Genomic DNA, 27,627 nt, shown 5'->3' with positions numbered 1-27,627 from the left:
GGAAGGGAGGAGCTTAGATGGAGGGGAGGAGGGGTAAGGAACCAATCACAAGGACGGGGTGGAGGTGGATGTTTAGAGGAGGTGGAAGTTCAGTGATGGGAAGCGGGAAGAGTTTAATTCTGTTTTTAAAACTTTATTTCTCTCCCACCTCCTCTTCCCCATTCATTCTTATTTCGTCGAAAATTGTTGTTGAGGTCAATATTCTCCCTTGGCTGGACTCCGTCACCTTCTACAATCCACAACATGAATACCTTGAGACGCAACACCTTGATGGCTACCTGTGAAAGGTTATCTTTGGACACGGTGAGGTTCTTAACCGTCCACCAGGGTCGTGTGGCCGAGGCCTCGAGGTTCAAGAGACCGAAGGTCTTTGGAACCCCTAATCTGTTCGACCGGTCGAGTGACCCGTTCACTGTGAACGTTTCGAGATGAAGGATTTTGTTTTTTTTATTATAATATAAAATTAAAAGGGATCAGGTCGGGTCGGGTCAGGTATCGCTTTTAGTTGATCGACGACGCCAACGAACGAAAAATTTAAATAAATTAATTTTATATGTTTGATTGAACGTCATTCTCAGGATTATCGTCGTGTTTGCTCCGCACGGCCCATCGTGAGCATCCCGTCTCCATGGCGACCATCTCCATTGTTTAAACCGGAAGTGCAGACGTTTAAGTCCACCCACAATTGAAAAAAAAATGACGTCAAGGTAATTCAGTGAAATCGCACAAATCTTGTCAAAAACCAAATGGACACGTTCGACGTGAAAATCCATGGAGAAGTCGGTGAATAAAAAAGCTTTATCGGCGAATTAACGATAAAAAAAATGAGGAAGAAGAAGAAGAATCACGTGAGTCGCGCATGCGCACTGATCGCCTCGTTTGAATCGAGGAGTAAACGGTTTTTCCACCCGCGTTGATGGATCGATGTGAGTTCGTTGGTTTAAACTTTAAACTTGATGTTTAAAAACCGTTGAGTGCTTGATACTGACGGCGGCTGTGATGCAGATGTTTAAAGTATTGAACGGTGGAGACATGATAAGTGCAGAAGAGACTTTTCAGTGGAACCGGCAATGATTGGACCAGTCTGCGTTTTTGGCGGGAAAACGAGAAATCGGGCCAGTCTGCGTTTTTGGCGGGAATCCGAGAAATCGGGTCAGTCTGCGTTTTTGGCGGGAATCCGAGAAATCGGGCCTAATTAATGCAAGGTCCGGTGTGAGTTCATTGTGTGCGTCCTTATGTGAGTGTAAATAGAAGGAGAGTGATGACGGCGGGACACAAGGATTAGTAAGGGACTTTTATGAAGGAAGAGGACATTTGGCCCATCGAGCCTGTGTTACAGGTTATGTTTTCACCCCTGTATGGTTGTGCATGAGCAGGATATCTCAAAACGTTGTGAACGGATTCATACGAAATGTCGTGGACAGGTTGTGTGTGTGTGACGAGGACGAATTGATTCAGCTCAGGATCCAGGTAAGGCCTACCTGTGTGATATAAAAGGTGAACTATTCAGCCTGGCAGAGGTGTGTGCTCCACCGAGTGTCCGTTCATTGTTCGGTGTGAGAATGTCCTTTTGATGATCCCGAGCGTCTGATTTTTCTTGACAATGGAGTTTGGAGTCCGAGGAAGGAGTTTGACCATCTGTGAAGAGGTTGTGGGTCATCATGTGTGTTGTTATGCCATCTCTGATTATACCCCCCCCCCCCTCAGCACTTTACCAATCATCAATGTCAAACTTACAGGGCGGGAGTTCTCAACAGCTTGCTTGCTTCCTTTCTTATGAATGGGTGTTGATAGATAGTCGCCATTTTCCAATCCCGTGGAAGATCCTCTTCATCGAGAGACTTTTGGCAGATCATCAGTGGAGGTTCTGCAATGACATGAGCTCTCTCTCTCTTTCAAACATCTTGGATGGATACAGTCCGTCCTGCAAACTTTGACCTCTTTCGGGCCAGAAGCTTTTTTTTCTGACTGTCTCTGTGAAGTTTGGGACGGCACCCAACTCAGGGCCTTGAAAGTGCTGCTCCATTATGGGTACATGACACAGGTCCTCATGTGTGAACACACTGCTGAAGAAGCCCTTCAATATGTCTCCTTTCTCACCATCTGTTTCAGATAACTTTCCAGAGGGGTCGACACCATTGAGATTTGAACTCAGATTCTGAGCTCAGCTTGATTCGTCCTCTTGGCAGTTTTGTCGAGTCAGGCTCCGTGATTTGTTTCCTTCCTCGGTGTAACACACCGTCAGTAGTCGTGTACCTTTTGCATGCTCTGTGCCTTTTTGTGTCACTGTGCCACGGCTTCTCTGGAGATGTCGGGGTTTCTCCAGATTCCCTTCTGAGACGAGGCTGCGGGATTTGGAATGCATCCTTCCACATTCTGTTCGAAATGCTGCCTGAAAAAGCTCCAAGATTCACGACAGCTCACGTAAGCAAGGTGATCTACCCGTTGGATCTCCTCGAGCATTTGATTCACACGATCAAAATTTCCCTTATTCGGTTTAAGTTTGGGTGGTATTGCTGACTCACGTGCCTTGGCAAGTACACTAAGCTCCACAACTATGCAGCAGTGGTCGTAACGAGGTATTCTGTGTAATTAACCATCTCCTGTCTGTTTGTTAGTAGATCCACGACGATGAAGCAGAAGTCGCAACTCATCTCCACGAGTGTTCATCTTCTGGTTTGGGGTTCGGTGCGCACGGACGACGGATCGCCAAGAGTATAAAAGCCCATCAAAAATATCAGGTTGGAATTATTTTCTTCGAAATATTCAAAGAGACTGGAAGACATTGTGTATCAATTTATTTTAAAACACTACATGAACAAATGTGATCGGATTATTTTTTTTTGTATCCTCGAGGATGTTTCGTTTTGATGTTACAGCCTCTTGAGCATGCCAAAGTCTGAAGCCTCGGCCTAGCGTCAGGTGTGCTTATTTCTTATTTATTTATAACACACCCTGCTGATGTAAATGAGCACTCGTTTTACTCTGAGTGTGTTGCACATAACGTGCAGCGAATTGCACCTCCTTGTGCGTTGTATTTATTTCTTTGTTTTTACGTTTCTGTACTTCGTCCACGAGGCCCGTTTGCAAGTCACTGTCTGCAATTCCAACAGAAGAGACGTTATTCATCTTTCATGAAAAATGTTTTTCAAGTTTTGTTTGTCCTGTTTGTTTGTTTTCAGGAGAACACACAATTGTATTAAAAAAAAAATTGTCCTTTAAATCCCTTTCTTAAATCGTCCTTATGAAGGGGGACAGACAAATACACACTGTGTTTTACATCGGTAGATTATTCCCTCCGCCACCAAAGGTGAAGGAGGTTATGTTTTCACCCCTTTCTGGCTGTTTGTGTGCAGGATATTGCATGGTTTTTTTTGTGGACAGGTTGGGTGTGTGACAATAGATTTTGGTGAAGATCCGGATCTGGATCCGACAACTAGAATTTTTTTCGAGATTCTTCACCATTGAGAGATATCGCCAAAAGTGATATGTGGCACGATATCTCAAAAAGTTCTGGACGGATTCGGATGAAACTTGGTGGACAGGTTGGGTGTGTGAATTCGAAATGAAGAATTGATTCAATTTTGGTGAAAATCTGGATCTGGATTCAACAATTTTTTTCAGTGATTCTTCCATCATTGAGAGATACGGCTAAACTAATATTATATAGTGTTGCGGTTCTGCAAAACCGCATGACTCTAAGGCAATGGCACCCAACATGCAGTGATCCCCAGGCAGTTATTTCATTAGTATTTGTGTAGTTAGTCCTCCCCTCATGTCTGTTGAGTTAACGGGACGAAGCGCGTTGCGTGGGTCTCGTAGTTAGGTTTAATAAATATCTCTGATTCATACTCTGATCCCCACTCGAACCCTGTCCTTTTAGCCATAGTCCATAACAAGGATGCAAGCACACACGCCACTCAATAGGCAATTGTTTATGGGCACACCACGATGCCTCCCGTGGCCCAGAACATCCACATCCCCGTGACACACTAAACAACCTGCCCCAGGATTTGTGCGCCATTATTTCGTTCAAATCTGCGCGCCAATTCCAAACCGGCACCTCACCTTACTCCGCACCAAATCTCACCACTTTGTCCACACCCCCTCGTACCTCTGCATTGCTACAATTCACCACTCGATTTTGAGCTGCGCAGCCAGACAGACCAGTGCGGAGCACACGGTGCCATGAGCCCCGGCGAATAAATCGGCAGGAGATAACACGCCATATCACGAGGTGGGAACGCTCAGGCGGAGCATCCCACAGAGGTCCACGCTACACATACAGACCTTTACACGGCTGGGTTCGGGATCTTTCTCCTCACGCATCTGTTCTCTTCTCTCTCCCTCAATCCACCACTCGATCCCATCTTCTGCAGACGCACAAAGAAGACCGTTAATGACTCGCAATCCCATTTTCCTCTGGCACGACACTGCACCATTCACGTCGCCGACAGAGCACCTCCTCACTCCAACACCAGAGACACCGGCATCTTTCCCACTACCCCTCCCAAAGCATCTTGGGCCGCGTTGGTCAGCCGAACGCGCCAGGCATTTCGAGGGCGCTCATCCTCACCTTTTTCTTTCTTTCTTGGTTCTCTAACTTTCCTCGGGTGTGTGTGGGTGTGTGATGGCGCCTGTCCTCGAGTAAGTAAGATTGTGGAAGATAGTCGGGATAATCCTGCTCTGTGTCCTCTTTTGTAATTTACCTTTTGTTGCACCCCACAAATTCCTTACTATCCCCTGCTGTACATAAAAAACAAACCCCATTCATTGTGCCACATACGTTTCCTCGCTTGATTGTAAATAAATGTGTTGTTTGGAAATGTTCCCAGCTCGTTTTCCTCTTTTCTTCCATTGGTACAGCACGGCCCGCACCCGAGTTCAGCTGGGACGTTGTTCCCCAATGATCTGTTTCCTCGCCTGTACGTGCTTGGCAGTTCCGCTCGGCTGCATATGATCTGGTAAGGTGATCCGGTTTGACTAAGTGCGTACCGAGGGCGTGTCCCCCGTTAATTAGATCACGTGACTTTTAGGTAAACGGTATTTATTAGACGGAGGACCCTTAGTCATGTGGTCAAGTTACTGGTGTTCGCGGTCGATTAGTGACCAGCTACGTTGCGAAGTTATTCGTGTGCGTCGGCCTGCCATTCCGGAGAGTCTGGTGGGAACCCGAGGGAGTTCACCCCTCGTGGTCTTCTCCCCTGACCCTGGGTCCGCAACAACAGCACGATATCTTAAAAGGTTGTTGACAGATTGGGATGAAGACAAATATGAACTGCAGACAAATAGAAGACAAGATCGGGAAATGCATGTCTGAGAGATGGTTGAGGACCTTGAGCGCCCTGCAGAAATATGGGAGGTGGGACACATCGCAGACAGAGCAGGGGGGCGAGGCCTGAGAGGAGATGATAGAAGACGGAAAGACCACCGACCTGTCTGCTGTGAGAGAGTGAGAGACCCAAAGACTCGGCCTCATCGCGGGAGAGAAGGCTCTGTGGTGCTGGGTTGAGGTACAGTGGGGAGTAATAAGAGAGGGGACAGAAGGCAGTTGAGGATTTGACGAGGTAGAGAAATGAGATGGAGGAGATGGGGCAGGGGAAGGAGGCAGCTTTGTGGATGAGAGGGGGTGGGCAACTTTGGGAAGGATGAGTGAGGGGGATGAATGGTGGGAGAAGGGTGAGGGGGAGAGTTGAGGGAGAAAGGTGAGAGGGAAGCTTGGAGGGGAAGAGTGTGATGGTTGCTTTGAGAGGGAGGGGAGACGATGAGAGGAGGCAAGGCCAAGGTGCAGGAGGACGATGCGAGAGGTGGGGAGAGGGGAAGGATTGAAATTGGCAGCCGTATGGTGAAGAAGGGAGCGGGCAGGGGGAGGGACAATATTTGAAGGGTTGGGAAGAAGGGGAGGTGTGCTGAGAGGTAGGAAGGAGCATGTTTGTGGTGATGAGTGGACTGATTGAGAGAAGGAGATATCTGTGAGGTTGGAATGGAACCCACAGATGTTAGAACACCACACAGCTTGGGACAACAGAGGAGGAGCTGAAACGGAGGCAGAAGACGGTGAAGAGGAAGATAAGAGGTGAGGGGTTAGGAGGAGGGAGATTGAAGGAGGTGGGGTGAATTGGCACTGAAGTTGGTAAAAAGGGACGATTGATGGAACACGGACAAACATTACAAATTGGGACTTTAAATTGTTTTTTAAACTCAGAGATGTGATTAAAGACATGACATGTCATCCCTCATATCAGCATTGATGACATGACATCACATGACCCTGAAGAGGAACCGCCGCCGTCGCTTTTCATCCGGTGTTGATAAATTGTTGCGGTGTTGGTGTGGCACAGGCATGATGGACCGAATGGCCTCCACCTGCATCTAATTTCCTTGTGTGTCCTTCTGTGGGACGGAGGAACAGAAAGAAAACAACAACAAACAAGCTATCATGGCACTCGGGAGAGGGTAGACCTCCGCCAGGCTGAACAGGTTCCGTTTTGTGATCCCACTGATCGGCCGGATCTGAATTCGGTCCTGAACCCAAACCGAATCGACTTGTTTTGTGTCACATAACCAAGTCATCCACCAAGTCTTGTCAAAACTCATCCACAACTTTCACGGACAGATAGAAAAAAAACATCAATTAATGTTGATCGTGTTGTGGATCTGTATTAAGGGTTAAATGGGTTTAGTTTATAATAGTTATTTCGTAGTGTATGTTCAGCATCAGTGTACGTAATAAATGTATTTGACGAGGCAGTGTCGAAGTTGTCTGGCGAGCCCCTCGTCTTCCTGCCCAAGAAATTGTTGCGGGCCGGGGGTCTGGGTGAGAAGACCACCGGGGGGGGGGAGGAGAAGCTATCTTTGGTTCCCACCAGACTCCCCGGAATTGCAGGCCGTCGTACACGGATAATCCCATGACGCTGAAGGTCGCCAACCGACCGTGAACGCCAATAACTCAATCACGTGACTGAGGGTCCTCCGTCTAGTTTATCCGGTTACCTAAAAACATAATCACGTGATCTAATTACCGGGGGACACGCTCTCGGTGCGCCTTGTCCGAGCCGGATCACTTTACCGGATCAGATGCAGCCGAGCGACACTGCCAAAGACGTACCGGATAAAAGGAACGGATCGTTGGGAATAAAGTCCCTGCTAGGTTCGGATACGGACCATGCTGGATCAATGAAAGAAAAGACAAAAACGAGCTGGGAACATTTCTACAAAGGGATTTATTACAGGCAGGCGAGGAAAGGTCTCCCGTCCGCGGGAGACATCTGTGGCCGTTGTGGTGAGCGAAGACCGACGGTAAGACGTTATTGTAACCCCACGCGTAGACCCGAACAAGATGCGTGCTATTCGTGGCCCGCTCTGTGTATGATAATAAATTATCCCGGGGCTACGCGTGGGTCCGCCGCCATGGAGCATGTGGTTATTTATCAAAGGCGGTGGTGTGCGCAGTGCCGGCCCTGATCTGCGTCAGGAATTGAAGGAAAAGATTGGATATAATTATTAGATGTGGACTTGGACAATTGGATGTCGACTTGAATAGAGAAGGAATAAAGTTAGAGATACAATCAGACCTAACGATGAGATCCACACAACGCACTTTGCCCCGTTTGTCCCATTAGACAAGAGGGAAGGGACTATCTGTACATATATTGATGAAATAACTGTCTGGAGACCACTGTATCATGGATGCCATCGATTTGGAGTCCAACAATATTTTTGTCCAATTTATTATTTCCCTTCCTTTCTGTTCTACGTGTTTTTTCCGTGGGTTGGCAGAATACCTTTTTATCCCTTTGTAACCCTCTGACTACCTTTTTTAAAAACAGGAACCAGAAAACAGTTCTTATTGAGATGAGAAAATTTGTTTTTCATTTTATTCTGTTTACTCACCTGACACTTGGATTGCTTTAATTGCTTGGTCCTTCAGGAGAGGTGACGGAGCCAGCAGGAATCGGTCCAAGATTACCCTACAACCCGAGTACATCTCAACAACACCAAGTCTCAGTTATCCGACATGTTCTGCACCCCCAGCAATCTGTACTACGGACTGAACCGACAGGCGAACAACACGAACAGAGACACGAACATTGAGGGGAGACATCCGCAAGCTGAACGCACACTCTCTCAAGCTCAAAGCTACAGCCAGAAAATCGTAACGGAAACACGATCAATCTGAACAGGCAACTTCTCAGAAAGCCTCAGACTTTGCAACAACTTTTTCTCTACCAGGTGCCTCTCAGCCAACTCAACCGCCAGGTGCACAACCTGCTCTGAATCACCAGCAATCCAAACTCCGAGGTGAAGAGAGACATTTGGAATCTCAACGCAGAATGGAACAGATAAGGAAGAAAACCAAACAGAGACCACAGTCCTCAAATGTGTGGTCCTCCAATGAACAACGCCGGCAAATTGAACAGGCAATCCAAGAGAAAGCCTCAATCTTGCCCACAAAATACTGGGACATTCCAAGTCCTCCTCTACCAGATACGTCTCAGGCAAACACCTCCTCACTTTCACAATTTCTTCTGAAACACCAGGTGTCTAAACTCCCTTATGAAGAGACACAACCAGAATCTCAATGCAAAATGGAACAGATAAAGAAGGAAACCGAACAGACACCGCAGTCCTCCGATGACATACCCCGGCTAATTGAACAGGTCATCCAACAGAACTCCTCAATCTTGCGTCCGGAATATGGAGTCAATCCAAGTCCTCCTCCACCAGGTATGTCTCAGGAAAACACCTCCTCAATTCCACGATCTGTGCTGAAACACCAGGTGTACAAACTCCCTAATGGCAAGAGACATCAGAAATCTCAATGCAGATTGGAACAGACATGCAAGGAAACTGAACACAGACCGCAGTCCTCCGATGAAAAACGCCGGCGAATTGAACAGGAAATCCAAGAGAAAACCTCAATGTTGCGTACAGAATACGGAGTCGATCTAAGTACCCTTCTACCAGGTACGTCTCAGGCAAACACATCCTCACTGACACTATCTGTTCTGCAACACCAGCTGTCCATACTCCGAGATGAAGAGAGACATCAGAAATCTCAACGCAGAATGGAACAGATGTGCAAGGATACCGAACAGAGACCACAGTCCTCCTATGTGTGGTCCTCCGATGAACATCGCCGGCAAATTGAACAGGCAATCCAAGAGAAAGCCTCAATCTTGCTCACAAAATACGGAGTCAATCCAAGTACTCCTCCACCAGGTACGTCTCAGGGAAACACATCCTCACTTACACCGTCTGTTCTAAAACACCAGCTGTCCAAACTCCCTTGTGAAGAGAGACAACCGGAATCTCAACGCAAAATGGAACAGACAAGCAGGAAAACCAAACAGAGACCACAGTCCTCCAATGTTTGGTCCTCCGATGAAAAACGCCGGCGAATTGAACGGGAAATCCAAGAGAAAACCTCAATCTTGCCCACAAAATACTGGGACATTCCAAGTCCTCCTCCACCAGGTACATCTCAAGCAAACACATCCCCACTTTCACAATTTCTTCTGAAACACCAGGTGTCCAAACTCCCTTGTGAAGAGACACAACCAGAATCTCAATGCAGAATGGAACAGACATGCAAGGAAACTGAACAGAGACCACAGTCCTCCGATGAAAACCGCCGGCAAATTGAACGGGAAATCCAAGAGAAAACCTCAATGTTGCGCACAGAATATGGAGTCAATCCAAGTCCTCCTCCACCAGGTATATCTCAAGCAAACACGTCCCCACTTTCACAATTTCTTCTGAAACACCAGGTGTCCAAACTCCCTTGTGAAGAGAGACAACCAGAATCTCAATGCAAAATGGAACAGATAAGGAGGGAAACCGAACAGACACCGCAGTGCTCCGATGACATACGCCGGCGAATTGAACAGGTCATCCAACAGAACGCCTCAATCTTGCGTCCAGAATACGGAGTTAATCCATGTACTCCTCCACCAGGTATGTCTCAGGAAAACACATCCCTACTTACACCATCTGTTCTGAAACACCAGGTGTCCAAACTCCCTTGTGAAGAGAGACCACAGTCCTCCGATGAAATACGCCGGCGAATTGAACAGGTAATCCAACAGAACTCCTCAATCTTGCGTGAAGAATACCGAGCAAATCCAAGTACTCCTCCACCAGGTACATCTCAGGGAAACACATCCCCACTTCCACTACCTGTTCTGAAACACCAGCCACCGAAACTCGGAGGTGAAAAGAGCTTTCATGAATCTCTGCGGAGAGACGAACAGAGACGAGAGAAAATCGAACACACGTACAAGTAGATGGAACAAAGATACCTGCGAAATGAACAAGGAATCCAACACAAAACCTTCGTGTTGCAAACAAAATACGAGGTCATCGAAGGATGCGCTGGGACGACAGTGAGGTCTTCGTCTTCAAGGGAGGATCCGAGGGCCGAGTCACCTTTGTACCAGGACGCGGTGTCTCATTGGGTGTGAACCCCCAACTGCTCACTTCCCTCTCAACCAGACATAAAAGGATCACCCTGTCCAAGTTCACCACCGATGGAATCACCGTCACCGAAACCACCACCAATGTCTTCCCAGGAAGTCCAAAGTAAAGAAATAATACAAAAAGGGGAATAGGATGAAAAGAATAAGAAGAGGAAGAATCGACAAAGTAAACTACGTTGGGTGTGGGGGGACAAGTGGGTGAGGTGTGGAGGAGGTGGGAATAAATAGAAATGTTTTATGTTTTTTTTAACAAGAGGAAGCAGAAAACTTCTTATCAAGATGAGAAGTTTTTTTTTTTTTTGATGTTATACTGTTCACTCACCTGACACTTCTTTTAATTGCTTGGTCTATCAGGAGAGGTGATGGAGTCAGCAGGAATCGGACCAAGATTACCCGACAATCAAAGTGCATCTCAACAAAACCAAGTCCCAGTTATCCAACATGTTCTGAAACACCAGCAATTTGTACTACGGACTGAACTGGTGAACAACACGAACAGAAACGTGAACAAAATGAGAGGAGACATCCTCAAGCTGTTCGCTCAACAATCAACAACAACAACAACAACAGTGAAACCAACAAAAACACGATCAAGTTTTACTTACTCTGAGCTGAACAAAGAAAGCAGGAAGTCAAACTCCAGCAAAGGGAAGGGAAACACCAGGAAATCGAGATACATGAATATCGAATAGAGACACCTACATATCAAACAGAAACACCTGCATATCGAACAGAGACACCTGCTTATGGAACAGACAGACACTTGCATATCCAACAGAGACAGACACCTGCATATCGAATAGAGACACCTGCTTATGGAACAGACAGACACTTGCATATCCAACAGAGACAGACACCTGCATATCGAACAGAGACACCTGCATATCAAACAGAGACACCTGCATATCAAACAGAGACACCTGCATATCAAACAGAGACACCTGCATATCAAACAGAGACACCTGCATATCGAACAGAGACACCTGCATATCGAACAGAGACACCTGCTTATTGAACAGAGACACCTGCATATCAAACAGAGACACCTGCATATCGAACAGAGACACCTGCATATCGAACAGAGACACCTGCATATCAAACAGAGACACCTGCATATCGAACAGAGACACCTGCATATCGAACAGAGACACCTGCATATCGAACAGAGACACCTGCATATCGAACAGAGACACCTGCATATCGAACAGAGACACCTGCATATCGAACAGAGACACCTGCATATCGAACAGAGACACCTGCATATCGAACAGAGACACCTGCATATCAAACAGAGACACCTGCATATCGAACAGAGACACCTGCATATCGAACAGAGACACCTGCATATCAAACAGAGACACCTGCATATCGAACAGAAACACCTGCTCATCAAACAGAGACACCTGCATATCGAACAGAGACACCTGCATATCGAACAGAGACACCTGCATATCGAACAGAGACACCTGCATATCGAACAGAGACACCTGCATATCGAACAGAAACACCTGCTCATCGAACAGAGACACCTACATATCGAACAGAGACACCTGCATATCGAACAGAGACACCTAAATATCGAACAGAGACACCTGCTCATCGAACAGAGACACCTACATATCGAACAGAGACACCTAAATATCGAACAGAGACACCTGCTCATCGAACAGAGACACCTACATATCGAACAGAGACACCTGCATATCGAACAGAGACACCTGCATATCAAACACACTTGCATACCGAACAGAGACTCCTGCAATTTGGACCGGAGATCCATCAGCAAGCCTTCGATTTGTATCCAACATGCAGGGTCAATCAAGCGACTCCTCCATAACCAGGTACATCTCAGCCAAATGACCTGCACCAAAATCGAATCAGCTCGGCTTTTTCTTTTCACCTCCTCAACTCATGCACCGAGTTTATTTTTGTCTGAATCCTCCACAACTTTCTGAAATATCGTGTATCGTATTGTTTTTGGATGCTTGGTGTTGGCTTCATGGTGTAGGTGGTGGGTTTGGGACCCTAGGGTCCTGAGTTCAAATCCCACTTGGCCATTGAATTAATACCAGGTGGGCCTGTCATCCTTTTGAGGTGGAAAAATGAGTACCAGCTTGCTGGGATGATTGAGCTATTTCGGTATCCTGTGTCCGAGTGGTGACCCATCCAGGAATGTTCCCGATAGCCCAGGAGACTGCTGTGACACCTCTGATTCTCCGTACACAGTGTGGTCCTGATGGATGTATTGTTTTTGACCTTATCCATCAATGGTGAAGACTGAAGTATCATTTTTAAAAAATTCGTGTGTCAGGATCCGGATCTTCATCAAAGTCCAATGAGTTCGTCCTTCTCACACACCCAACCTGTCCACTAAATGTCGTCCGAATCCGGCCACAACTTGTTGAGATATTGTGCTCACAGACAGACAAACAGACTGACAGAGAGGGGTTAAAACATAACCTCCGTCTCCCTTCCGTGGTGGTGGGAAAGAACTTGACACTAAAAATAAACCATTAATCCAGAAAGAGGATGTTGTGACTCATTTTGCTCGTTTCTGTTCCTGAGTCACCCCGCTCTGGGTTTGCATCACACCACAAAACCACAACGGATCGCTTGAACCATCACTTTCTCTTGCAGGAAGATTCAACAACCTTCAACTGAACGTGTCCCTTGGCTCCTTGAACTGTAACCACCCTCGCGATCTAACTTTACAACAATTAACTCAACCATTAATTCCTGATTGAGGTCACTTGTTAATTTGGAGGCAGGATGAGCGTGGTCACGTGTTTGTTTGGAGGCAGGATGAGCGTGGTCACGTGTTTGTTTGGAGGCAGGATGAGGGTGGTTACGTGGTTGTTTGGAGGCAGGGTGAGGGCAGTTATGTGTTTGGAGGCAGGATGAGCGTGGTCACGTGTTTGTTTGGAGGCAGGGTGAGGGTGGTCACTTGTTTGTTTGGAGGCAGGGTGAGCGTGGTTACGTGGTTGTTTGGAGGCAGGGTGAGGGTGGTTACGTGGTTGTTTGGAGGCAGGGTGAGGGTGGTTACATGTTTGTTTGGAGGCAGGGTAAGCGTGGTCGTGTTTGTTTGGAGGCAGGGTGAGGGTGGTTACGTGGTTGTTTGGAGGCAGGGTGAGGGTGGTTACGTGGTTGTTTGGAGGCAGGGTGAGGGCAGTTATGTGTTTGGAGGCAGGATGAGCGTGGTCACGTGTTTGTTTGGAGGCAGGGTAAGCGTGATCATGTGTTTGTTTGGAGGCAGGATGAGCGTGGTCACGTGTTTGTTTGGAGGCAGGGTAAGCGTGGTCGTGTTTGTTTGGAGGCAGGGTGAGGGTGGTTACGTGGTTGTTTGGAGGCAGGGTGAGGGCAGTTATGTGTTTGGAGGCAGGATGAGTGTGGTCACGTGTTTGTTTGGAGGCAGGATGAGCGTGGTCACGTGTTTGTTTGGAGGAAGGGTGAGGGTGGTTACGTGGTTGTTTGGAGGCAGGGTGAGGGTGGTTACGTGGTTGTTTGGAGGCAGGGTGAGGGCAGTTATGTGTTTGGAGGCAGGATGAGCGTGGTCACGTGTTTGTTTGGAGGCAGGGTGAGGGTGGTTACGTGGTTGTTTGGAGGCAGGGTGAGGGCAGTTATGTGTTTGGAGGCAGGATGAGCGTGGTCACGTGTTTGTTTGGAGGAAGGGTGAGGGTGGTTACGTGGTTGTTTGGAGGCAGGGTGAGGGTGGTTACGTGGTTGTTTGGAGGCAGGGTGAGGGCAGTTATGTGTTTGGAGGCAGGGTAAGCGTGGTCACGTGTTTGTTTGGAGGCAGGATGAGCGTGGTCACGTGTTTGTTTGGAGGCAGGGTAAGCGTGGTCACGTGTTTGTTTGGAGGCAGGGTAAGCGTGGTCACGTGTTTGTTTGGAGGCAGGATGGAGTAATCAGTTAAGGGATAAAGAGGATTTTCCAGAGTCAGAGAGATCATTGATGAAAACCTGAAAGAGAACAGGGACCAGAACACTGTCTTGAGGAACTCCAGCCTGGACAGTAAGAGGGGATGAGTTAACTCCATTTAGGGCCACACGTTGGCTTCGTCAGGAGAGGAAGTCTGCGAGTCATGAGTGGAGATGTCCTTGGATGCCATAGGAAGAGAGTTTGGTGAGCAGGACACGGTGCCAGACCGTGTCAAAAGCACATGATATGTCTCGGGATGTGGCTCTGATTTCATGTCCGGCATTGAGGACCTCCATCCATTGTTAGGAGAGCAGAAGCAGCATATCCAGGGGAGAGTGACCTAGTCTAAATCCAAATTTAGATCGGAAATCAGGCCATTGAAGAAGAGGATTTAATGTCTGAAGTGATGATGGATTCCCTAACCTTGCTGATGATTGGGAGAAGGCTGATTGGTCTGTAGATGCAGGGATCTGTTTTTGCACCTTTTTTATGCAGAGCAGTTATGTTTGCTGATTTCCAAGCAGATGGTAGATGACCTTGAGCAAATGAGAGGGTGAATAGAACAGAGAGAGGGTGAGCAAGAGCAGAGGAGCAGGTTTTTAGGACACGTGGGCCGATGCCGTCTGGACCGGTTGCAGAATCTGACTCGAGGTTTGACAGCAAATCTCCACCTTGTCAGGAGAAAAGGACACAGAGTCCAGGGACAGTTGGGTGTGACTGGGTAAGGTGGGTACGGGAAGCGATGGGTTTCGGACACAAGATTTCGATGCAAACACCGAGTTTAGACATTCAGCCTTTTCATGTGCAGTGTCAGCAGTGCGGCCATTTGAAGTAAGGGAGGGGATGGAGGGGGAACGTTCACCAGAAACAAACCTAACGAAACACCTCCAGGACTTTGAGGAGGGAGAGAGGTTTGATAGTTCAGACTTGAGATTAGAAAGATGTTATTTATTTTCTGGTTCTCCTGAGGGTAGATACACACTTGTTCCAAAATTTGTGGAAGAAACAGAGATTACCCTCAGTAGGGTTTGCCTTCCATGAGGTGAACGCAAGTTGTTTCAGGACAACTGCCTCGCCACAAGCTTCAGTGAACCAAAGGCGGGAGGAAGGGTCGGACAACTGAAGACGAGAGGGGATAAATCTGTGCATGAGGGAGAGCAAGTTTCTTTGAAAGAATTCCCAGGATGAGTTGATGTCGAAGAAAGTCGAGATGGGAAACCAGCCCAGAAGCAGCTTGGAGACCCTGCCAGTCGGTTTGAGTGAAATGCCAGACTCGATGGCGGTGAGGTGGTTCTCTGATAACCCCCAGAGAGATGTCCACTTTGACAAGGACGTGGTCAGATGTACCGATTGGAACGAAGGAAGAACATCAGATATTTTCAAGGAAATTTGTCAAAATCAGATCCAGAAGAGATGGAGTACCATTGGTTGAGATCCGGGTCGGGAAGTCGACCGATTGAGTCAGTCCCAATGAGTCCCAGAAAGCTTTTTCTGAGGTACCATGACAGGTGAGAGAGGTACCCACACCAAGCCAACTGGCATGATGACAATTGAAGTCACCACATATGAGGAAGAGAGAGTTTGGATGAGAAGATAGAAGATGGTCCATGTTTTCGGATAGTGAGGTGTAGATGGAATCATCACTGTTATGTGGACGGTACAGTACACATATAAACATGAGGTGGGAGTGGATGGGAAGCCGTAGCCAGAGGTATTCCTGGGGGTGTCGTGTGGGGGAGTGAGGGCAGTGCTCGGTGACTGAGGAATCGTCTTTGATGAAGAGAGCAACTCCGCTGCCAGGATGAGGCTCAGGTCTGCAATACCGGAGGAGGGAGTAACCAGGGAGTTAGAGACATCTTGAATTAGGAAAGTTTCTGTTAAACAGATTATGTTTGGTTTGTCAGTGGCAACCTGTATGGAAAGATCTGTCAGGTTTGAGCGAAGGCCCCGGATGTTTGAGGTCCACACTGTTAATGAAGAGGGAGGGAAGGAGGTTTTGAGGAGAGGGGAGGAGTGGGGGGGAGAGAGTGTGAAGGTTGCTTTGAGAGGGAGGGGAGAGTGACGGCCAAGGTGCAGGAGGGCGATGGGAGAGGTGGGGAGAGGGGAAGGATGAGACTTTGTGGAGGTATGTTGAAGAAGGGAGCGGCGGGGGGAGGTACAAGATTTGAGGGGTTGGGAAGAGGAGGAGGTGTGCTGAGAGGAAGGAAGGAGCATGTTTGTGGTGATGAGTGTTCTGATTGAGAGAGTGAGATATCTGTGAGGTTCGAATGGAGCCCACAGATGTTAGAACACCGCACAGTTTGGGACAACGGAGGAGGAGCTGATACTGAGGGAGAAGACAGTGACGAGGTGCTCAGAGCTGAGGTAGGATGAGGGTTAAGATGAGAGACGTAAGATTAGGAAAAGGAAAGGTTGATGAAAAATCGTTGTGGTGTTTGGTGAATATTTGGATCCGCAAATACAGAAGGAAGCTCCTCTGGTCGTTCGACGAGAGTTGCAGGAAGAAGAAGAAGAGGCCGTCGTGAATCACGTGGTTTCGGGAGGTGTAACATGAGAGGTTAAAAGAACAAATAATTTTTTTTCAGAGTGGGTAACATTAGGTAATGGAAAGGATGAAGAAAAAAAATTGTGAAGGTATTTGGTGAATGTGGGTCGGCGAAAGTCGATGGTGGATCGACAAAATAAGGAGGAAGAAGAGTCGGTACAGGAAGTCACGTGACTCCGTCGGGTATAATGTGAGGGAAAAGATTTTTTTGTTGGATTTTTTTGTTTTTTTTTGGACGAAACAGAGGGTGTAGTTGAGAGGGATAGGAGGGTGGAGGGACAAGTGTTGAAAATATCAGCTGATGTTAAGGAGAAACTACAATAAACACGATGGCGTACACAGACGGGAAGAAGGGAAGGCCTCAAGGAAACCTCGGAGACGAGGGTAGGCCTCAAGGAAACCTGAGGTGAAAAGACGACGAAAACTCAACAATGAGCACAAGTTTCAACACAAGACCGAATTGGAAACACAGAGAAAACAAAATGACTGCAAAAAAAACGACCGGAAAACTTATCTGAGAGAAAGTCGGCAGAGACCCGGAAAATTCGGTCCTGAACCCAAATGGAATGGACTTGTTCGTGTCACATGACCAAGTCTTGTCAAAACTCGTCCACAACGTTTATACACAGACAGACAAAAAACCTCAATTAATGTCGATCGTGTTACGGATCTGTGTGAAGGGTTAAATGGGTTTAGTTTATAATAGTTATTTCGTAGTGTATGTTCACCATCAGTGTACGTAATAAATGTATTTGACAAGACAGTGTCGAAGTTGTCTGGCGAGCGACTCCCTTCCTTTCTGTTTTACCTGGTTTCCCGTGGGTTGGCAGAATACCTTTTTATACCTTTATAACCCTCCTACTACCTTATTTAACAAGAGGAAACAGAAAACAGTTCTTACCTGGATGAGAAATTTGTTTTTTGGTTTTATTCTGTTTACTCACCTGACACTTCTTTTAATTGCTTGGTTCTTCAGGATCGGTGATGGAGCCAGCAGGAACCGGACCAAGATTACCCGACAACATGAGTACGTCTCAAAAAAGCCAAGTCCCAGTTATGCAACATGTTCTGAAACCCCAGAAATCTGAACTACGGACTGAATCGACGGGAGAACAACACAAACGAATTGAGGTGAGACATCCACAAACTGAACGGACACTCTCTCGAGCTCAAAGCCGCAGCCAGAAAATGAAACGGAAACACGATCAATCCGAACAAAGAAACCAGGAAGTCAAACTCCAACAAAGGGAACAGAAACACAAGGAAATCGAACAGAGACATCAGGGAACCGGACAAAAACACCTGCAAAAAAAAGCCTCGGACTTTGCAACAACTCTTTCTCTACCTGGTGCCTCTCAGCCAAATCAACCGCCAGGTACACTACCTGCTCTGAATCACCAACAATCTAAACTCCGAGGTGAAGCAGCACAACTGGAATCTCAACGCAGAATGGAAGAGAAACGACAGAGGACCGATGAAAAACGCCGGCAAATTGAACAGGCAATCCAACAAAAAGCCTCAATCTTGCGCACAAAATACGGAGTCAATCCAGGTACACCTCCACCAGGTACGTCTCAGGGAAACACATCCCCACTGACACTAACTGCTTTGAAACACCGGCTGTCCAAACTCATAGGTGAAAGGAGACATCATGAACTTCTACGGAGAGACGAACAGAGAAAAGAGGAAATCAAAAAGAAAGACGCGCGTATCGAAGAAAAATGCCTTGGAGTTGAACAAGCAATCCAAGAGGTTTCCTTCGCCTTGCAAACAAAATATGGAGTCGACACAAGTCATCTTCTTCCAGGTATGTCTCAGGAAAACACAAACAAAGTTAAACTCTCTTTTCTGGAAGATCAACTGCGCAAACTCCGACATGAAGAGAGACGTCAGCAAGGTTTACAGAAAGACAAACAAATACAAATGGAGATCGAAAAACAATGCCTTGGAATCGAACAAATTATCGAATACGTAACCGTCGTCTTGCAAACAAGATATGGAGTCAATGCAGGTATTCCTCTACCAAGTCCGTCTCAACAAAACACAAGCCAAGGTAAGCTTTCTGTTCTGGAGGATCAAGTGTGCAAACTCCTCGATGAAGAGAGACGTCAGCAAGAATTACAGAAAGACAAAAACAGACGAGCACAGATCGAACAGAAATGTCTGCCAATTGAACAGGCAATCCAAGACAAAACCTTCGTCTTGCCAACCGTGCATGGAGTCAATCCAAGTACCCCTCCACCAGGTATATCTCAGGGAAACACATCCTCACTTTCACTACCTGTTCTGAAATACCAGCTGCCTGAACTCGGAGATGAAAAGAGCTTTCATGAATCTCTACGAAGAGACCAACAGAGACAAGAGAAAATGGATCAGACATTCAGGGAGATGGAACAAAAATGCCTGAAAATTGAACAAGCAATGCAACACATCTTCGGGTTGCAAACAAAATACGGGGTCATCGAAGGATGCGCTGGGACGACAGCGAGGTCTTCGTCTTCAAGGGAGGATCCGTGTGCCGAGTCACCTTTGAATCAGGACGCGGTGTCTCATCGGGTGTAAACCCCCAAATGCTCCCTTCTTTCTCGACCAGACATAAAAGGATCACCTTCTCCAAGTTCACCAACGAAAGAATCACAGCCATCGAAACCGCCACCAATATCTTCCCAGGAAGTCAAAGTAAAATTTTGAAAAAAACTCATAAAAGTAGGGAAATAAAGGGGAAGAGGACGAATAGATTCAGAAGAAGAAGAAGAATCTAAAAAGAAAACGAGGTTGGGGGGGGTTGAGAGTGGATGAGGTGTGGAGGAAGTGTGAATAAATACAAATGTTTGGCTTTTTTATCAAGAGGAAACAGAAAACAGTTCTTATCAAGATGAGAAGTTTGATTTTGATGTTATACTGTTTATTCACCTGACAATGCATTGTGATTGTCGCCATAGAAAGGGGAGAATTAGTTTTATTTTTACGTTTTCCTTCAGTGATCATTATTTAATTTTCGTCTCCACGTTTTGTTATCACCAATCTCGTGGCGCAATCATTATTTATCAACCGAGCGTGGCCGCACAAACTGCAGCAGCTGTTTGACTTCAACACCAACCTGGTGTTGGCTTGGTGGGGAGCATGGCTGGCTTGGGATCTTCGGGTCCTGAGTTTGAACCCTGTGGGTCAATGAATTAATACCAGGTGGGATTGACTCAGCCTGTCATACAAGCCTGGTGTTGGCTGAGTGGTGAGGATGGCTGGCTTGGGATCTTTGGGTCCTGAGTTTGAGCCCTGTGGGTCAATGAATTAATACCAGGTGGGATTGACTCAGCCTGTTATACAAGCCTGGTGTTGACGTCGTGGCGAGGATGGCTGGCTTGGGATCTTCGGGTCCTGAGTTTGAACCCTGTGGGTCAATGAATTAATACCAGGTGGGATTGACTCAGCCTGTCATACAAGCCTGGTGTTGGCTGAGTGGTGAGGATGGCTGGCTTGGGATCTTTGGGTCCTGAGTTTGAGCCCTGTGGGTCAATGAATTAATACCAGGTGGGATTGACTCAGCCTGTTATACAAGCCTGGTGTTGGCTTCGTGGTGAGGATGGCTGGCTTGGGATCTTTGGGTCCTGAGTTTGAGCCCTGTGGGCCAATGAATTAATACCAGGTGGGATTGACTCAGCCTGTCATACAAGCCTGGTGTTGGCTTCGTGGTGAGGATGGCTGGCTTGGGATCTTTGGGTCCTGAGTTTGAGCCCTGTGGGCCAATGAATTAATACCAGGTGGGATTGACTCAGCCTGTCATACAAGCCTGGTGTTGGCTTCGTGGTGAGGATGGCTGACTTGGGATCTTAGGGTCTTGAGTTTGAGCCCTGTGGGCCAATGAATTAATACCAAGTGGGGTTGACTTAGCCTGTCACACAAGCCTGGTGTTGGCGTCGTGGTGAGGATGGCTGGCTTGGGATCTTTGGGTCCTGAGTTTGTGCCCTGAGGCCAATTAATTAACACCAGGTGGGGTTGACTCAGCCTGGTGTTGGCTTGGTGGTGAAGATGGCTGGCTTGCGATCTTTGGGTCCTGAGCTTGAGCCCTGTGTCGAATCAATTATCACCAGGTGATGATCGATATCTTTTGGGTCCACCGTGGGTGATCTTTCCAACCGAGCATTTGCATCTGTGTGTGTGCTGAACAAGCATCCGTGAGTGTAATGAACACACTCCATCTCATCTCATGGTTCTCTTGAAGGTGACAGCACACCACGTGACTCGGTTACACGTGTCCAGGTGAGATGTTCCACCTCCTCGTACTTGTCTGTGATCAGGAAATCTCCAAACGTGATGGACGGATTCGGACGAAACTTGTCGGACGGGTTCGCTGGATGACGAGGACGAATCGATCCGATTTTGCTGAAGGTCCGAATCCGGATCCGAATTTAAAAAATTTGTAAGTGTTTTTCTTCACTATTGAGAGATGGGACCGAAAACGACTTGCAGCACGATATGTTACAAACGTGTTTACGAGTTCGGACGAACCTCGGCGGACGAGGTGGGTTCGCCGACAAGAACGAGGTGATTAAATTTCGGTTCCATCAGGTTATGGATACAAGTCCGGCCTGTCAGCGGCCATTGGGATACAAAACGTAAACTGTTGATCCTAATGAAGGTTTGTAATTCACCATGAATCACCGAATGGTGTTTTATATCGCAGTAACACTCTGTGGAGACACAAACGTGTTGTCACCACTCGGTTCCCACGGGAGAGAATGAAGAGGTGAAACGACTGAGTGACGTCACTGCCGAGCTCGCGATAAAAACCGCTCATTTCTGAAGAAACGTTGATTCCTCAAAGCCGATTCGTCACAAGGGTTGGTTGACCCAGTTTGCTTCACGTCGGTTTCATTGGTTTGGTTTTCTTCCTGCCCCCCCCCCCGGTCACCACTTCACCACAACGAATCTTCTGCTGTAATTGAGGGACGGAACGTTTCCTTTCGGAGACCATTTGATCGTTCTTCGGAGGGAAAATCGTGACTAGGCCCGAGGCTTTGACATGGCGAAGCGGAAGCTCTGGGTCTGGGTTTTAGTTAAAACAAAACAACCACAGGACGGACAACTTAATGGCGCGTCCACGACCGCCCGAGTTATTGTGGTGTACACACGACCTAAAGCTGTGTACCCTGGGTTAGAATCCTGTCCCTGCCATGCAGTGTTTCACGGATTCCAGGGGACCAATCACAAGGCAGCACATTTTGTTCCCGCCCCCGTAGTTTGCATCGTTTCCGTTTGACCCCCTGATTGGCAGACAGGAATCACGTGGTGCGTTGAACAGGCCCCAGAGGCTCCGTTTGACCTCCTGATTGGCAGACAGGAATCACGTGGTGCGTTGAACAAGCCCCAGAGGCTCCGTTTGACCTCCTGATTGGCAGACAGGAATCACGTGGTGCGTTGAACAGGTCCCAGAGGCTCGGAGCAGCGTCGGCGCTGACGTGAGGAAACGTCATGAGAAGGGAGGAGTGTACAACACGAGCTGTCCGTCGCACTCCTTGTCGAACAGCGAAAGGTCACGTGGGCGGAGAAAACGTTCTGAGTCGTTTTGGCTGCGAGAACAACCTTGGGGATTCGGCAGAGGAAGAAGAAGAGCACGCTCCATGTTTTACTTCTCTCACGGCTGTCATGGCAACGGGTTCTCGTGGACTCTGAGGAGATGAAGTGGTTGTTTCGAGTTGCGGTTTCTGCTTTTTGAGTGCTGGAGATGAGTGCGGTTCGTGCTTTGTGACCGACAAAGTGATCGAGGATTGATTTATCCAAACACGAGCACACTTTACTCAAAAACACACGAACACGTGTTCGCACTGTGACGTGGGGTTTGGGGTTGTGCTTGGAGTTCGGGTTTGGGGGGTTCGGATTCGTGTTCTGATTGGTGTTTGGGGTTGAGGTTGGTCGTAAAGGGTCAGAATCAGGGTTGTGGTTTGTGTTCGGGTGGAAGAAGGAATAGGATTGGGGTTGGGTTCGGAGTTTGGGTCTCGGTTGGGGTTTGGCTTGGAGTTCGTGTTCAGGTCGGTGGAAGAGTTCGTGGAGGTTCCAGTTGTATCGTGACAGTCACACCGACTGTCGTCAGATTGTTAATTCCCCAGACTGTCCTCATGATGGTTCCTGCAAGAAACCAATGGAGTCACGTGTCTTGGGTTCTGGAAAATCAGAGTCACATGTGCCAGATCATAGGACGCCGATGGAGTCACATGTGCCAGATCATAGGACGCCGATGGAGTCAGATGTGCCAGATCACAGGACGCCGATGGAGTCAGATGTGCCAGATCTTAGGACGCCGATGGAGTCACATGTGTCAAATCACAGGGCACCGATGGAGTCACATGTGCCAGATCACAGGACACCGACGGAGTTACATGTGCCAGACCATAGAACGCCGATGGAGTCTCATGTGCCAGACTGTAGGACGCAGATGGAGTCACATGTGCCAGATGACAGGACGCCGATGGAGTCATGTGTGCCAGAACATGGGACGCCAATGGAGTCTCCTGTGCCAGATCACAGGACGCCGATGGAGTCGCATGTGTCAGATCGCAGGACACCGATGGAATCACATGTGCCAGATCGCAGGACGCCGATGGAGTCACATGTGCCAGATCACAGGACGTCAATGGAGTCGCATGTGCCAGAGCACAGGACGCCATCGGAGTTACGTGTGCCAGATCACAGGACGCCATCGGAGTCACATGCGCCAGATCACAGGACGCCTACGGAGTCACATGTGCCAAATCATAGGACGCCTATTGAGTCACATATGTCAGATCATAGGACGCCGATGGAGTCACATGTGCCAGATCACAGGATGCCGACGGAGTTACAGATCCACGATCTGATGGTTTCACCGATCGCCCCGTCGCTGCTCGACCTATTGTGTGCTCAGTGGTGTTTGCCTGCTCCCACACACGTGTCCTTTGTGGTCGAAGATCCCAATGGGAGGCGGTTGTACGGTCACGTGCTGAGGCCTGCATTTTACCCGTGCATCACGAAATTCTTCAAAATGCATTTTAACTTCACTCGTTCTCCCGCGGGGTTCATTCACACCTTGCCGTGATGTGTGTGCGTTCACATTCCGTGCCCCGACGGTGTGTGCCCGTGCAGGTGGTCACGCTCGGAGAGATCTTCACCCCGGAAGTGGTTTTCCCAACGGGTCATGGAACCTTGGAATACGCAGCGCGGAGCATTGTAAACCACGTCTGTTTCGCAGGTTGCCATGGAAACGGATTCGTCGATCCCCATGATCCACGAACTTTGTCCTTGGACAGTTCGCTCCACTGGGACGTGCTGTGCGGTTGGAAGCAACGGCGGTTCTCCACCCGCACAGCACACAGGGTTCGGTTTCGGTTTTCATGTCGATTCATCGTTGATGATGTTCCCAGGATACTTGTTCTCATTTTGAAATCTCGTTCTCAAACTCTTTCGGCAATCCCAACAATCCCAACATCCCATCTCAACAATCCCAATATCCCATCCCAACAATCCCAATATCCCATCCCAACAATCCCAATATCCCATCCCAACAATCCAAATATCCCATGCCAACAATCCCAATATCCCATGCCAACAATCCCAATATCCCATCCCAACAATCCCAATATCCCATGTCAACAATACTATATGCTAATAATAAACAGCTGTGCCAGGTCCCAGGAAACCAGGTTTGTGGGTTGATTAAAATCCCAATTATAATCCCATGAATACCAGAAGGTGTGACAAACCATCATTCACCCCCACCAAGAAAAAACAAGGATTATTGAAACCCTGCCTTGATCAATCATCGGGTTTCTCGATACCTCAGTTACCGGAACAAGGACCATGTGTTTCCTTTCAAGTTATCAATTCACTTTTGTTGTTTTGGACTTTAAAATAATTAAATAACACCTTTTGCTTCCTTCTGGACGGGGAGTTGAATCACCATGTGGTTCATTCGTTGTGTTCGGTCACGTGTTCAGGTTTCCATTTGTGTTTGTGTCGATGGTGCTCAAGGTATTAATAAACAACGAGCCGAAACCCCGTCATAGACGGATTCCGTTCCGTGAGCCCAATATGACAACCAGTGGCGGCTCTTGTAAGAGCCGGATCCCAGTCGATGTACTCCATGGCCTTACCTAATGAGGCCGACACAACGTCGTTGTACACGACATTTTTGGTGTACACTACTCCTTGTGAAGAAGTCCCCTGATTTGTGCACGTGTCTACTTTGACGTACAAACACCGTGTCAAAACTTCTCAGGTCACAGTACCAAGAAAAACGTGACGTGACCGCGAGGAGGAGCACAAAATTGGTCCTTCAGTATTAATATGTAGATGCTTCAGAGTTGAAGGTTGACTATTGCCACTATGTGCGATGCACTCTTACAGGTACGAAGTTTCTTTCAGTCCAAGTCACAGTACCGAGAAAAACGTGACGCGACTGCTCGGAGGAGCACAAAATTGGTCCTTCAGTATTAATATATAGATGGGTCTGACCAACTCAAAATCAATGAGTGTGTTTATCTATCTACCAACTATACGAACTAGAGGGAGAGCACTCGGTAGAGTGCAAAACCTCCGTCGCCAATACTGCTGGGTCACTCAAGTGAGCCTGATATCCTATTCATTCAATTTGACGTCAACAGTGCTCACAGAGTTATAGTTTGCAACTTTCCCTTTTACTTTTAACTTTTACATACTCAATTCATTCGTCATAACCAGATTCCTTGAGACAGAAATAGATTTTACGTGGGTATATCCACCTGAAGTTGCAAAATCAGCCGCAATTATAATTTTGGCATGTTTTTTGTTGGAAATCACTTCTAACATGTAGAAATGCAAAAAAAAAAAAAAAAATCCAAATTTTGTTGAAAAAAGGTTGCAAATTTTTTTTTTTCTCGAACAATTTTTTTTTGGGGGGGGGGTTGGAAATCACTTAAAACATGAAGAAATGCAAAAAAAAAAAAATTCTAATATTTTTTTCAAAATGGCCGCCATAGCGGCCATATTGGATTTTGGACCAAGTCCAAAATCTAATGGCATGATCCTTGGACCAGACCGAATCCCCCCCCCACCAAGTTTCGTAGAAATCCGTTGAGGAGTTTTTTCCGTAATACTGTTCACAAACAAACAAATAATAATAATAATAATAATAAGACCCGTATCTTGCCAAAAGGTGGCCACGTGTGACTTCTTTAAGGTCACACTGAGGTGAACAGAGCTGCTATCCACCAGGAGCGACTCCTTGAGGAATATCTGCCTACGAGAGATTCCGATGAGAATCGTTCTACAGAGTAACCATGAAAAATATGCTTTTGCCTCATAACGTCACCAAATGACGTCATAATGTCTCAAGCTTGACATATCTAGAAAGCACTCATCGAGGTGTTCAATTTGAGGTACTACATGATATGGTTCCTAAAACTTGAAAATTTGACCTTGGGGTCAAATATGTTTGACCTGAGGCGCTAACCATGAAGGTCAAGGCCAATCGCCACCAAAAATTAATCAGCTGAGCGCCAGACCATGAACGATATTCCCATGAAGTTTGAAGACGATCCGATCAAAATTACTCAAAAAATAAGGGTTTCGTCGACTCCCCTGATTTGCTACAAAGTGACCTTGACCTTTGACCTTGACCTTCAAAATTTTGTGCACTGAAAGGGACCTCTATAGGCCTCTGATATGCGAAGTTACAAAAATTTCCGATGATAACTGTGCTCTGCAGAATTTTTTATACGTGATTACAGACAAAAAAAAAAATAAAACGTACAAGCTGACTAACATATCTTGCAAAAACTTCGTTTTGGCAAGATAACAAACAGAAAGGGGTGAAAACAGTAACCTCCGATCTTTGATGGCAGAGGTTAATAAATGTGTGTGTCAGTGTGTGTGTGTGTGTGTCCTGCATCTATCTGTAATTCCAGCAATGTCTGTGTGTGTGTGTCTGTGTGTGTGTGTGTGTGTGTGTGTGTGTGTGTGTGTGTGTGTGTGTGTGTGTGTGTCCTCCATCTATCTATAATTCCAGCAATCTCTGTGTGTGTGTCTGTGTGTGTGTGTGTGTGTGTGTGTGTGTGTGTGTGTGTGTGTGTGTGTGTGTGTGTGTGTGTCTGTGACCGCTGTTTCTCGACAACCACTGGCCGATTTAATTGAAACTTGCCAGGTATATTGCTGGGGCCCTGTGGATGTGCTATTTCAAGGTTTGATATTAATCGGACAAGTGCTTCCCAAGTTATGGCATGTATTTCTCAAACCCTCTTGTTAAATGTTCCAGTTCATTGCCCGTGTTTTCTTCCATTGACCCAGCACGGTTCGTGCTTGAGAACCAGTGAGCCGATTGGGCTGTAAGTTGTCGTTTGGACCAGCGGACTTTGGTAATTCCGCTCGGTTACATCAGACCGAGGTCGTGAGAGCAACCTGGTTTGACAGAGTCCGTTGAGGGTGTGACTTCCCCGTTAATTTGACGACGTGGGTACTTTGGTATATTGAAATTTGGCTATTAACCCTACCCTACGCCGTTAGAGAATTGGCGATCACGGTCCTTAAATGACCCATGACCTTCGGAGTTGTCCAAGTGTCACGACCTAAATTCCAGGTGTTCGGTGGGAGACGGCTCTACTGCTCCACCTGGCGGCCGTTCCTCGCCACCGACTCCTGGCCCACAACACTATAGGGTTAATAAGGGTGTACGAATCG

At 47.3% G+C, this 27,627-nt stretch overlaps 2 protein-coding genes across 36 annotated transcripts in view; one reads left to right on the top strand and one right to left on the bottom strand.

Annotated features, from left to right (window-relative positions):
• LOC147008163 (uncharacterized) overlaps positions 1-27,627 on the bottom strand; it is a 195,652-nt gene that overhangs the window by 155,993 nt on the left and 12,032 nt on the right. The window contains 5 exon segments of the mRNA XM_085865642.1: positions 2,257-2,392; positions 4,291-4,373; positions 10,116-10,301; positions 10,437-10,563; positions 23,253-23,669. Of these exon segments, the coding sequence (XP_085721768.1) occupies positions 2,257-2,392; positions 4,291-4,373; positions 10,116-10,301; positions 10,437-10,563; positions 23,253-23,669 (949 nt within the window).
• On the top strand, positions 28-25,749 carry LOC147008164 (uncharacterized). 35 transcript variants are annotated; one of them, XM_085865401.1, is made up of 6 exons: positions 314-926; positions 1,006-1,152; positions 2,327-2,433; positions 2,622-2,741; positions 4,867-4,964; positions 17,918-19,768. In XM_085865401.1, the coding sequence occupies exons 2-6, from the start codon at positions 1,071-1,073 to the stop codon at positions 18,027-18,029; spliced, it is 519 nt and encodes a 172-aa protein (XP_085721527.1). In that variant the 5' UTR covers positions 314-926; positions 1,006-1,070; the 3' UTR covers positions 18,030-19,768. The 35 variants fall into 35 exon arrangements, with proteins under 35 accessions (XP_085721534.1, XP_085721533.1, XP_085721532.1 ...); XM_085865402.1 differs by lacking the exon at positions 314-926 and adding an exon at positions 24,061-25,749 and having other exon boundaries at positions 933-1,152; positions 17,918-18,072; XM_085865408.1 differs by lacking the exons at positions 314-926; positions 1,006-1,152 and adding an exon at positions 28-303 and having other exon boundaries at positions 2,327-2,424; positions 17,918-19,767.

Source organism: Eptatretus burgeri, chromosome 21 (genome assembly GCF_056783735.1).
Source record: "Eptatretus burgeri isolate ZD-2024b chromosome 21, Ebu_testis_v1, whole genome shotgun sequence".
Classification (NCBI taxonomy): domain Eukaryota; kingdom Metazoa; phylum Chordata; class Myxini; order Myxiniformes; family Myxinidae; genus Eptatretus; species Eptatretus burgeri.
The sequence above is the reverse complement of the archived record's forward strand: the minus strand, read 5'-3'. Positions and strand labels throughout refer to the sequence as shown.